Source organism: Tyto alba, unplaced genomic scaffold (genome assembly GCF_018691265.1).
Source record: "Tyto alba isolate M040663 unplaced genomic scaffold, T.alba_DEE_v4.0 Super-Scaffold_39, whole genome shotgun sequence".
NCBI lineage: Eukaryota > Metazoa > Chordata > Aves > Strigiformes > Tytonidae > Tyto > Tyto alba.
The window spans coordinates 52,058-66,011 of NW_024881314.1; the positions used below are offsets into that span (position 1 = coordinate 52,058).

General features: G+C 44.8%; 1 protein-coding gene across 1 annotated transcript; it reads right to left on the minus strand.

The window, feature by feature from the left end:
* Nucleotides 1-162: 162 nt before the first annotated feature.
* SLC16A3 (solute carrier family 16 member 3) lies at nt 163-12,902 on the minus strand. Its single transcript, XM_042802318.1, has 5 exons — nt 12,735-12,902; nt 5,200-5,443; nt 4,574-4,717; nt 3,428-4,195; nt 163-2,104 (listed from the first exon to the last, which is right to left on the minus strand). The coding sequence occupies exons 2-5, from the start codon at nt 5,420-5,422 to the stop codon at nt 1,818-1,820; spliced, it is 1,422 nt and encodes a 473-aa protein (XP_042658252.1). The 5' UTR covers nt 5,423-5,443; nt 12,735-12,902; the 3' UTR covers nt 163-1,817.
* Nucleotides 12,903-13,954: the final 1,052 nt, after the last annotated feature.

A 13,954-nucleotide genomic window follows, 5' to 3' on the forward strand; every position in this document is an offset into this window, starting at 1 on the left:
AAGGTTCTTCTAACAATGCAAAATCATTTTGAAGAAACTACCAGAATGGAAGCTGGAATCTGAAATAGTTCCATTAGGGAACAGCTCGTGGTTTTGGAACTTGGTTGGATTTACTGTATGTTTCTGTTAAAATGGTCAAGTATTAAATAACTAATGATGTTATTTTTAAAAGGGATGCAGGGTTTTAATGGATTAGGGTCTTTTAGTTTTTCAGTTATTAAGCGGACCAGCTTTGGTACCTGAAGGCCGATAGTCCTTTGCTGCCAACAAGAAAACTGAAACCGTTACAGTTAGTCTGTTTTGAAAATTGTTACTGCAGTCACAAAGCCTAGAGAGCTTTTTATAAACATGCTTGAAAGGTAGGTTGCAGGAGCATGACTTTGTGTAAAATACTACATTTCTTGAATGTGTTTGGGTGAAAAAAAAGATAATATAAAATGCCTTCCTTTTACCTTCCTTGTCTATTCAGCATCCTCACAATGAATCTTTTCCCTTTCTGCATTTCTTCAGACGTGCTGTCACTGCCTTGTCTGTTCTGTTTCCGTTTCTTCTCCTTCCTCCATACCGATGTCAGAGAAGATTTAAAGACTGGCCAGACTCCCCATTCTGTTTGTGTAATGAGTAGCAGAACTGACTCCATTCTTGATTGGTTCTTATGCATTGCTGTCATAAATATGATCAACAGTTCTATCGTGTTTCCTCAACCAGCAAAAATGGCACCTTTGACCTTCCATAGATTATGCAGAAGGATAGGGAAGTAGAGTAAATAGGAAAAAAAAAATAAAACAAAACCACAAAAAACCCACAACCAACCAAACAAAAAAACCCATCATGTTAAGGCCTTCCTGTGTTGATAGCATTTCATTTTAAAGACGGACAGCATGTTTCAAAATAGTCCAGTCCCTTCCTCAAGTCTACCTGCTCTGATTTATAGGTCATCTGGAAACTTGGACTGTTTCTTTTATATACAAAATGGACACTCTTTCACAACATTCTACTAAACCTAATATCCATCTTCTCCATGTTACTTGAAATATTTTTCAGTGCTGCAAGGAAACTGTACTGAAAACCGTGTATGCAAATGTAGGCTAACTTTGTTTGCTTATGGTTTGTCAGAAACGATTCTGCTCATTTTCTTTTCTTTCAGTGCTACCTCGGAATACCAGTTCTATGATCTGCTGAGGACAGTATCTGTGATGTGCCTTTGCACGTACAGTATTTCCAGATGATAATTACAAAGATTACAGGTTTAGACAAAACTCAGAAATAACATTTACATAAATCAAAGTAACAGATATTATCAAAATTAAATTAGGGCTGAGCCAGTTAATCTAAAAATCAAAAAAAAAGTAAGAAATTCAATAATGGAGACCTTTAAGTTCCTGAGTTTTTTCTGCATCTCCAACTCTTTCCCCTTCACAAAGAACACAGAAAGGGAAACTATGTTTAGCTGCACAACACAGTGATTTCACCAATATTGTCTGACAACATGCATATAATTCCGCTTTTCTGAAAATATCTTCCTATATCTCTTCCAAGGGAGAAGTTTCTGGTGATGCATAGCAAGACTCTACTTATGTTTATAAAAGCTTTTTAGTTTACATAAAAAAGTATAACCACAATGTTCCACCTTTTACTGATAAAGCTAATTTTCTGATAAAAGGTTTTCTAGCTAATCAGCTTCCAGATAGACCTGATAAACTGACCGGCCTCCAGTTAATAAAGCAGATGGCCCAGCCCTAAACTAGTTCTATTTCTAAAATAAATAGTGCTGAAAATCTTTCTTTTCTAAACGCTTTGTGGGTTTCCTGTCATGCTCACACACACGTTTCTGGGTTAGTTACAACTTCGCCATTTTTTTCAGGCTCATCTTTCAAAAACTGCTCCACTTCGATAGAGTCCACCTTGGCATCTTCAGGAGTTTTGTCTTCAGATTTGTTTAATTCCTCTCTTTCTGCTGCTTCTTCTTTTGTATGTGGTTCTTCTGATTTTTTCTTAATGCAGAAGAAATTTCCCAAGGCCAATACGAGTGCTGAGGTGGTAACTTCAATTCCAGCAATAATAAAAACAAACATGTATTTCCCTGTTGCATCCAGGAGCTTTCCTGAAAAAGACAATGCTCCAGGTAATTTAAAAAATACTGCAATGAAATTTTTTCTGCCTTTTTTTAAACTTTTAAATGACTCCTATTTAGAAGTACCATGACTATCTAAGCATGTTTTTTGAAATAGCATTTTAACAAGTTTATAACAAAATATTTCTCAATTATTTCAATTCAGTTTAACATTCACTGATAATATGTCACGTGCTAAAACACATATTCCCCTGCACGCACAGAGTCATGCAATTCAACTAGAATAAAAACAGCCTAGCCTTTACATGCAAGAAATGAGACAAGTGCCATGTATTTCAGATCAAAATGGGTATATCCATGGCCAGGATCCGCATCATCAGCTTCCTCTCGCTCCTAATCTCATTTCCCTTCCTTCACGGGCAGTGTACTGTCTACTTAAAATGCAAATCTAATTTAATAGTCAAGTCTGGAGTAACTGACTAATTCTGATGTTTCAGTCGAGTTAAATTTTCACAGGACTTGGTGAAGGTGAAAGAAGTGCCTCTCCAAACCTGAAGATCAAAGGAAGTGGTGCATAGTACTGTTTTTACCATGAGGGGTTCTGTCACGGTAAAGATACATGATGCTTTTTAGTATCTTATATAAACAGTAAACATTTTATGGCACTGAACTGGTGGGGTTTGGGTGTTTGTTTTTTTTTTTCAGTTCAGGGTCTGTAAAATTTGTGTTCTTTGATTAGTAATTAATTTGCAATTTTGAATTCAAATTTACGAGTTTGAATATTCTGCAATGTCCACTTATTCTTGGGTTGAGAGACACGTGCAACAGAAGCAGTCTACCTTCCTTAAAACAGTCCAGTTTTATAGTCCTCCTTGTAAGATTTTTTTCTCCTCCTCACGTTTCCTTCCCTCCTCCAAATCTACCATAGGTATAGAGAGTCTATCCTAGTACTTTCCAAAGAAAAATTGGACAGGTTTCACATTCTGAATCCCAACTCTAAAGAAGTCTAAACATCACAAAAGTTATTCACTGTATATATAAAACTCATCTCATACGACATTAGCCATCTACTGAGAGGTCCACTGTAGGCTTTCAGTGGAGAAAGCGCAGCATCTCCAGATGGCAATTCAACCAATCCTGAAACAGATTCAAGAAGGAAAAGATTCATCCCATCCTGTCTTGGACTAGTTCAGATTGTAACTGCAGAAAGTCACTGAAGTGTGTGTGACACTAGCACAATATGCACTTCTCGACTGACTCATTTTGTCTTTTTCTCTGCTCCCTCATTGTACAATTTGTATAAACGGATGCGATGCAGGCGAGTTTGAATTCTGAACTGAGTGGAATACTTACCCGCTGATGGTGGACCGATTAGAACAGCCATAGCTTCTGCCAGGAGCACTAAACCAATAGCGCTGGAAAACTTCTGAGTACCAACGATAGCCATGAGAACTTCAAACTGAAGAGCACCTACCATTCCATAAGAAATGCCAAAGAAAATGCAGAAGACCACCAGGCCACCATAATCAACAGACATAGAACCCATGAGATCTGTAAAGCCATTGAAAATCATGGCAAAACTGAAGAGGTAGACACAGCGTGGTCTAACCCATTTAAGACCAGCTACCATTCCACAAATAGGCCGAGCAAAGATATCAATGAATCCCAGAATAGTCAGAAGAAAAGCTGCTTTGGTGTCATGATATCTTAAATCCTTGGCATAACTCACAACAAAAACTGGGGGAACAAAGAGGCCAAGCACCATGATAGATGCTGCTAGTGTGTAGATAACAAAACCACCATCTTTGAACACACTGAAATCCAGAAGTTTTTTCTTCACTTTCTTCTCAGCTGGTTCTTTGGTAGCTTCAGACTTTTTGGGTGGCTCCAAAGGTCTCATTAATGCTCCACATACACAGCAGTTGAGCAGCATCCCACCCAGTATAAGGAATCCTCCTCGCCAACCATACTCATGTTGTAGTATCTGCCCCAACGGTGAGAGAGCACAGAGAAACACAGGACTCCCCGCAGCGGATAGTCCATTGGCTAAGGGTCGGCGTTTGTCAAAGTAACGGTTTAACATGATGAGCGAAGGCTGAAAATTTAGTGCCAGACCCAAACCTGTAACAAGCGACATAAAAATTAATACCGGCCTACAATAGCACTATTTAAAAAATACATAATTACAGTTTTTCTGATTCGTGACTTAAAAGAATTTTATTTCAAACGGCAAAAGAATTCCAAGATAACATTTTTAAAAGCATTTCACCTCCATAATATTCTTGTACTCCGTGGTTACACTTCACTGATTACAGCAGTGGCTATTAAGCATACCACAAAAAAAAAAAAAAAAATACAATTTATTTCCACATTGGTATGCCATCTTTATAAAAGCCTGTTTGAATGATCCTGATGATTTAGGTATTTGTCACTTGTACAAAACTTCAACCTAAAGCTGAGACATTAGCTAAGTCATTTTCAACAATGCACGCTACTTACCAGTAATCACACCTGCAGTGAGATAGATCTGAACGATGCTTGTGCAGAAGGAGGCTGTCACCATCCCCATTGAGGCAAAAAGGCCACCCACCAGCATGACAGGTCGGCAGCCAAAGCGATTGACACACACGCTACAGAGTGGACCTAGGCAAGAAAAACAAGTTACAGTTGCTGAGATAAACTAATTTTTACAAATGATTTTATGTCAGTTTGCATTTCTTCTTTGGTGGACTTGGCAGTGTTAGGTTTACAGTTGGAGCTGATGATCTTAAAGGTCTCTTCCAACCTAAATGATTCTGTGATTCTTTCCATACTTTGTCCGTACTGTCAAGCCAATACAGAAAATCTTTCCTCTATAGTCAAATATTTAAGTCTTTTTCATCTTCAGAGTGCCATGCAATTTTTATTTTTAATCATCTTTAGTACCTACTGAGTTACAGAGATTTAATTTTCTATGCAAGCTGCGTGTGCTTAAGTAACTTTTGGATTTACGTGACTAATAGTTCTTTGGAATGCGTTATTTGCACACAAGTAATGATATGCAGTCATGATTCATGCTATAAATGGCTGTGTGATTTAGAAACATCATTGTATGATGCAATACTGTTTCAAAAACAGAAACCTACCTGTTCCATAAAGCATGGCCAACAGAATGGAGGAAATCCATGCAGTGTCACTATATCCAATGCCAAATTCCCGGATAAGTTCTTTAAAGAAGACACTGACTGCCTTTGGAAAGGCGTAGGAGAATCCTGTGATGATAAAACAGCCAAAAAGGACAGCCCAGCCCCAGCCTCCATCGGGGGCTTTAACACCAGATGGACCATCATCAGCTACTACAGCTCCCATGACGAAGCTCAAGAGTGTTCCCTAAGAAACAAAAAGCAATTACAGTCTGTAGACACGGGGACAATTACCTAACCAAAATAGGCAGAAATTGTACTACAGTTAAAGTTACAAATAAGATATGGGACTATTTTAAATACAAATCTTGACAATGCAGTGCAATCTTAACTATTCCGTGTTTGGGTTTAGTCCTTACAAAGCTTGCAAAAAATACATAAAAATGAGATGCACACAGATGAGTTTTAAATGAACGTCCCCTCACAGCTCTCTCAAAGTCAAAACTGGATTTCAACCAAATCACTGTTTTGTAGAAAAACTGAAGCCATTACAGCAATTCGGGGTGTATTTGACTATCACAAATACATAATTGCTGCATTAAAGTCTGTGGGATCCTTGTTATAAGACCTTGTTCTCTTAAGCTCCTGGACAATAATTTAGGAGACCTGGATGCAAAATAACGGTGCATCCACAAGTATTCTGTGCAACAGTGGACAAATCACCCAGGCTTTTTGTTCCCTACTGAGGACAGCAATATAGTCCCAATGCACTGATATCTTGAAAAGATAGATCCCTTTGAGCTTCTGATGAGCTATCAGATTTCACACATCAAGTAAGTACCTAAGCTAAACTGCAATGAAAATCTGCACAGGCAGTTTTTGTGGATGATGGGAGTTAGTAACTGCAGCAATGCTCAGTATCACTGTCTGCCTGAAGCAGATTACTCCTATTGGGTCAATGTTTCTCTACAACAGTGCCTAAAAAGGAGTGCAAGCATAGCTGCACATCAGAGATGATGTTACTCATTATAGAATGCTTCTGATTTCAGAAATATAGGTCTATGCAGTGATTGTGTTGGGAACTGTGTAGTTCTTACAGCGCCATTTCAGAACCAGACTCTGTATAGCACAACAGTCTAGTTGATGCAAACTCGTCATCTGTCTTAAGTCCGTACAACTAGAACGTAAAATGGTTAAATGTCAAGCAAAACAGAATACCTCAGTAAAACTGGACATCTGGGTGCCTGCTACTACAGATGGCTGATTTGCTGATTGCTGTAAGAGTATGTAAAAATGCATAGCTTGTTGGACTGGGCAATTTCTGCACCTGACACTGAGATCTGTCCACTCTACAAAACTGTTTTTCCCAATAGCTTCTGCATGATCCCAGGTATAAAGCATTCTTCAAAAAAATGATTGTTTTTTGCTGGTTGGGTTTGGTTTTTTTTAAAGCAATAACCAGACAGCACGGAGTAGATGCACAAAGTGCAGTCCGTCATGACACTGGTAGCTCTGTAATATTAATGATAACAGGGAAAATGCTGATTCAAGTTATCTCGGCTGAAGTGTATAAAGAACAGGAATAAGAAGGAGTGCAGGCTGCAGGAGGAATCATCACTCCCACTACTTCCAAACTCTCAGAACTTTTCATTTGGAATGAATGTTTAAAATGTTGGGGGAAGGATTGTGTAACTTTTATTCTTTTGTATTAACCATCTAGTGGCAACGCAAAGTAATAATCTGTGAGCATGTTTTGTTGAAAAACAGCAGTCTGCAGTTTCTCCAGACTGCTTGCACAGTGCTGGATAGGAATCCTGAGCCCTAGGAAGAAACGGGTCGCGGCATTCACCTCTGTGCTTCTTCCTGCGCACTGGCGGGGACAGTCTCCTTTACTGAGTCTGTAGCAAAGACGGTACATGGCGGGTCTCTGCACGCCTACAGTGCTGGACCATCACAGTAAACTACATCCAAGCCATCCCAAGTGGCAGGTGTCTTTTGAGATGAATCACTGTTAAAAGCTACGTGGCAGCACGCTTGTTCCTTCCAGAAACGAACGACCCACGTTTCTCCAGGGCGGGCAGGAAATTAACTCAGCATCCGGCGCGCAGCCCGGAGGGGGGCCCGGCTACCCGCCACCACCCCCCCTGCCGCCGGGCGGCGCGCCTCCGGGCAGAGGCTGCGCGGAGCCGCTTCCGCTCGCTCCCGGCGGGCCGGGGCCCCAGGGCAGGGCCCGCCCGCCGCGGCCCCGCGTGACCCCGCCACTGTGACGTGCGGCAGCGCGGGCCGCCCCAGAAGGGCGCGCGCGCGCTGGCGGCCGCCGCACTGAGACGTGCGGGACGTGACTCGGCGGGTGGGCGGGGCGCCCGCGAGCCGGGCGCGCGGCCCGCGCGGCTCGTTTTCTCCGCCTTGCGCGCAGCAGCCCGTGCGGGCGAGGCTGAGCCCGCGCTCCCGCGCAGCGCTTGCAGCCGCGGCACGCACCCCGCGGAGCCTGGCTGGCTCAGAAGAGGCGGCAACACCCTCCTCCCTGGCCATTCCTGCGCTTTTCCTTGCCCAGCGGAGCAGGGCAACCTGTAAGACATGTACTTTGTTCCACCTGGCCCACGGGACAACCAGCTTTGCTTGCTCTAAGAGGAACGGTCTCTAAAACGGTTTTAGGTTCTGTTGTGGGGAAGGAGCTAGACTTGCAAATGCGGGGGAACCTGCCCTACTCACAGCATTTCATAAAATTAAACCTATGGGGAAACAGTAACATCCATTTACTCTTCTTTATGTCATGTCTTATTACCACGTTTGGCTAAAAATCACCTTAAACACCATACCAGATCTTCAAACACCAATCGTTTTAAGATTGGTCTACATATGCACTTGCATACATCCGTCTTGTTCATCTGGTTTAGTCCATCAGTAGTTCATGTTACCACATCAAAATTAAAAGACCATTAAGCAGAACTAAATGAACCCTGTGTCTGTATGCATGGCAGAAGATGCTCTTCTGCCTGTTCCCTTCATCCTGTTGCAGTGTGCCTTATTAGGCTAGACTGTATTCACCTCCCTAAGGACTGATAAGGAATAGCGGGGAGATTCCCACGTGAAACGTGCAAACTGAGGTTAGCATTGGAAGAGGTGGGTTAGCAGTTGATTTGCACATTCAAAATATTTACTTACAATTTCACTTCAGTACTGGGATACTGCCAAAGCCTGCTCAGACGGGAGGCTACTGCATAACTATTGAAACAGTTTGCTTTGCTTTCTGCTTTTGCTAGCTCAGCCCTGTTTAGAGGCAAAGGATTACATTTAACTGGCTGCAGCTCAGTCTCAGAATCTCCACAACAGACATGACAGTATTGTCAGTATTTAATCCAGATTCCTCCTGTCATAAATGGGTTCTTGCTTTGGTAATGTGTAAAGCAAAGGGAGCAAATGTAGTTAAATCTGTGGTGTTCCATGCTCCCGAGATTATCTTCCTGTTGCCATAGAAACTAATACAGGATCAGTTAGAAGGAAATATTAGGTGATTCTAGGTAGCATGGTAGGTGGTGTGTTCGGTGTGATGGTGCAGTCTATATAAAAGGAGAGCATCTGTGTTATAAAAAGAGCAGCTGGAAATGACAAGAAACTAGTATTTGTGTTTAGCCAATACCCTTATTGACTACGTAGCAGTACTTTATGGTCAGCAGAAGAAAGGACATTTCTGACTACACAGACTGACCTGTATAGCTTGAGAACTTCTCCTGAATTAATTTAACTATGGCAGAAATCTACCCAAACTTGAATTCCTAGGATAGAAATAAATAATGGTTATCAAAAATAAAACAAACTTCCATGTAGGGAACCCAGTTCAGACTGGAAGTCAGTCTGGAACCCCAGTGAGAACTGTATAATGACAAAATGAGGAAGATGGTCTACGCTGAGCAATGTAGAGATCTTCCTTCAGTTTCTTAGCTGTGGAATTAAGAGAATAATGATTCCCTCTTCATAGGGTGTTGGGAGTGTAGATACAATGAAAAGTGTAGGCTGCTCAATACTATGTTAATAGGAGTCACAAACCTCCTATATTTGCTCAAGGGTATTAAAATCTAAGCAGACCAAACAAAAGCTGTATGTTATCCATGGGTTTGAGTGAAGAATCCTAAAACGAACCAACTCTACTGAAATTCTGCAGGAAATGACCCCTGCAAAAATAATTTTAGGCTAATATCCTCCAGACCCTGGTGATAGCTCTCTACATATAAAACAACTACCCTCTGCATTGACGTCACTGACATCTGCCTATTCAGCATGATTTTAACTCTTTCCTGATGGTCTAAAGCACTAATGCGTATATCCTTAATTCATATTTATTACAACTAAATCTTAGGTATTTTGTACAAGCCATTTTGATGGGCTGCTGGTGTGACACAGTAATGCATTTCTTGTGGCTTCCCTGCTTAAGTATCAGCCAGTTGAATTATACATTAATTTCCAAAGGCTGGTTCAAACTCCTGGTCCCTACAGAATCATTACCATATTTACCGGTGCCTGACTTGACCTCCTGGCCTCCCTGCAAGGCCCCACAGCAATCTTCGCTCTTCTATTTTGGCCTCCCCTGTTTCACCAGAGACAGTTTTCCAGTTCTGCTGCATCTGCCTTTCTTAAGGGTTTGCCAGCTTTCATGATTTTCTTATCTCTCTCTCAAAACTCCTAGGATAAACCATACAGTAATTCTGTGTTGTCTGTATCTGTAGGTGATGTTCCATACCAACATTCAATCTTCAGTCCCCAGTAAGCCTCAAACCATTTTAGTGTTCACTCCTACAGCACAGTAAGTAACGTACATCACAAGTTACTAGCAGACTGCAATGACACAGTAAATTCACACTACCGTGTAGCAAATAATACTAACCAGTGTAGATTCTATTATCTGGGTAAAGTGCTCTACAGGGGAAGTTGTGCTTATTATTTTTTTAATTTATCTAAATGCAAATGTTAGAAGCCCATTCTTTACATTGCATAGGAAAACCAGATTACATTCTTGTTTTGGTTCTTGGGGTTGTTTTATGTTTCCTTAATGACCTTACATTACCAACAAGTACCCCTCACTTACACTGGGCCATAAGCAAAAGAATAAGCCGTAGATCTGCATACTAATTTTACATTTAAAGAAGTATTAATGTGGCTTTCTTCTTAACAAGAAAGAAACAGCCCCTATAATCTTGAGATAAACTCTTGCATAAATATTTTAATGACAAATACAACAGTAACTAACAGTTCAATCTTCTCAGGTACCACCTTTGAAGCAAACATACTAGTTCTGTAACAATAGCAGTGTCAGCCTCCCTACTTTTGTCTCTGTATCAAATGCCCAGTTTCTGGAGAAGTAGACTTACTTTTCTAAAGCCTATAGGGTTTTTTTACACCACATCCACTACAGTAAGTGCACTAATGTCAGCATCACAGCAGCACCTTAAGACCAGACAACGTATGCCCCTTCTGTGTGCACAGAAAAAGTGGCAAACGTGCCTTCGGTTGCAAAAAAAAAATATGGCTGCTTTCCATATGCTTTCAAAAATAGAAGTTGCAGAATCCCAACTTCAGTTGAATACTTAAAATTTCATTCTTCACGTATCATAAAAATGAATTTCAGCCCTGCATCTATGGTAGCTTTAAACCATGTTGGAGCTTTAGAAAAACAGAAATTCTTGTTGATTATTTATAGTAGAGAAGCGTCCTTATTTTGTCTAGCATGAAACCAAAAAGTGACAGAGCTAGATAAATATTAATTAAGGGTCCAGTCCTGTCACCAGCTGGACATACGTGCTTATTTTTGCAGAATACCATGGAACTACCCTGCTACATTCACATGCACTGTATCTCAAGCTAGGTTAGCACACATAGATGAATACTGTGGGAAAAGATCATCTGGTTTAAGAGGTGTTATTTTACACGATCACTTTGGACAGTGCAGCTGCGTAACATGGTGTCATACATCAAGATATGTGAATTCCCACTTTAGTCACAATTTAAAATGTCACCTTAATATTTCTGTAATTTACCTTAAGTTATACTTCCAACTGAACAACAGGTGTACTGTACTAATAGATTGTTTTACATTTTTAAACTGCTGACTGCCACACCTTAACAAACTGCCACTCCCTCTGAAATAAACATTGCAAAACCATACATGACTTCACTCTGTGACATCCTCAACTAAGCGGCTTTACAAGTGCTTTACCCAAAAAGCACGCAAACCCGCTGAACGAGAGTGCGTTTCCACAACCAGTGCTAACGGTCTGTGCCGATGAGGAAGACGTATTGCTACAATTAAAACCTCACCTTTGTGCACTTTTCCTTTTCTCCACAGAACCGTTTAGAGTAAGGCAAGCCGAAGACCTTTTCACGTGGATTATGAGCAGTAGCAAGAAAGGGCTCTCTCAGCGAACGTAGAGGGGCTGCGGCGGCCCGCCGCGCGGGGGAGGAGCGGGCTCGGGCGAACAATGGTGGCAGTCGCGGCGCCGCCAACGGCAACGGTCACGGCCGCCCGCGCGGCGCTCCGGGGCGAGCACGTAGCCCGCGCCGCCCGGAGCCGAGACGGCTCCCGCCAAGCGCTCGGGTCGCCGCCGCCGCCGCAGGTGCTCACACAGCCTAGAGAGGCGGCCGCGCGAGTCTGCCTCCCATCGCCTCCCCGTTCTCAGAGCGCTCGCAAAACCGAGTAACGGAGTTCATGCCCGGGGCTGCGGCGATGCCCTTAGGAGGGAGACGGTCCCTCAGAATGCGCGTCGCTCGATTTGGCGGATGTCAAATGTCACTGCCGTGACAAAGGGAACTCCGGAATTTACCCCCGGGGCTCGACACTGAAATGAAAGGTGAGCAGCAGCGAAGGGATCGTGGAGGCGGGGCTGGACGCGGAGACCCTCGTCTCCCGGTCCCGGTCTGAAGCCAGCGATGGAGAGAACAAAGCCCGAGCTGGCGAGTGCCTCGTGAGCCACCGGTGTGGCACTGTACGTGCGCTGCGGCCGGCGGCACCGCGCGCCTAGGCGTGACTCGTCCGTCAGAGGGGGAAGCGGGGGGCAGCTCTCCCTTGCAGCGGCCAAGTGGAGCTCAGCCGCCAGCACCGCTCAGCGCCCGGACAGCGCTGTCAGGCCGACGGCGGCGGGGATGCTGGGCGAGCCGTACCGCAGCGCGGGTTCCCCGGGGAAGAAACGCGCCCGCCTGGCCCCATGCGCCGGGAGAAACGCTGCCCGGCAGGGGGAAGCCCCGCCGTCCCACGTGAAGTGGTCCCAGGGGGGTGAGAACAGTCCGTGCCGCGCCCACCGCCCCACTGGCGCCCCGAGCAGCCTCTGGGCGAGGGATGGAGCCGCGCCGCGCTCGCCCAAAGCTTCGGCCGCGCTCGAGCGCCTTCGCCGGTCCGGGCTGCCCCACGCAGAGACGCGCCCTCGGGCTGCCCGGAGTTCCGGAATCGGCTCACCCGGCTCCGGAACCCCCGCACTCCCCGTGGCATTCACCCCCGGGCGCCAGCCAGGCACTCCGCAGCATCACGCGCGACGGCTCCACCTCAGTACCTGAGTCACGTCCCGCGCCTCAGCTTAAGGATGCCCGTGCTGGCGCCGCACCGCTGCCCGCTCTCCCCGTGCGCCCAGATGGACCCGCCCCAGCCCGTCTGCGCCCCGCCGGCTGCGGCGCGCTTTGGTGCGGCAGGTCGCCGGCTGCTCGCCCCTCCCACGCCAGAGCGGGGGCGCCCGGGTCCTAGCGCCGACACGTGACTCCTTCCCGCCGCTACAGGTTCGCCCGCGCAGGGGCACCCGGGCCGCGTGCGGCAGGGCCCCGGCGGCGCGAGAGGGGGGCGGCCGCCGTCCCGCCGAGGCGGGGGTCTGTGGGCGCCTTTGGCCGGGCAGGCCAGCGCGCAAGGCGCCAGCGCGAGCTCTGCCTTGTCTGCATAGGGCGCCGCGCGGCGTGCTGCCCCGACGGCCCAGAGGAGCAGCGTCTGAGCAGTAGACGTAAGTGTACGAATTGGCTTTCGTAGGTGAGGTTTGTTCTGTGCTGCCGTTTCTGTTGTCCAGGGAGTGATCACAGTTTCTTCATTGTCTGCTCACATAAGAAATAATCTTACGAGCTTGCTTACTTTTTTTTTTTCTTAGTCATTTTGATAGTGATACTGTGCATTCTGCAGATGACTTACAGGCTTCCCTCCTTATGCTTTACCAAGGGAGCACCACCTGCAAGTACACTTGCTTGAGCTCTCTCTCCTTTTACATCCGGATGGAGTGAACTTTCTGCACTGATCTGCTGTGGCTTTACTGCTATTCATACAAACGTTGAATTATAAAGCTGAGTGTGTGTTGATACTGCTATTATTTAGCATCTGTGCAAGCTGTGATGGGCTTCTGAAGTGCAGTAGAGAAAGTAGCGCTCCTTAGGCTACATAAAGCTTACAAAATTCAGGAGTAGGTGCTCCACTCCTTTGTGTTTATGGCATATAATCCAGTGTATAGTGGCGCGATCGTCCCCTTGTACTTGGCACTGGTGAGGCTGCACTTCAAATACTGTGTGCAGTTTTGGGCCCTTCACTACAAGAAAGACATTGAGGTGCTTGAGTGTGTCCAAAGAAGAGAACGAAGCTGCTGAAGGGTCTAGAGAGCAAGTCTCATGAGGAGCCGCTGAGGGACCGGAGTTGTTTAGGCTAGGGGAAAGGAGGCTCGGGAGGCCTTCGTGCTCTCTACAGCTAGCTGAAAAGAGGTTGTAGTGAGGTGGGTGTCGGTCTCTTTGACCAAGTAACAAGTGA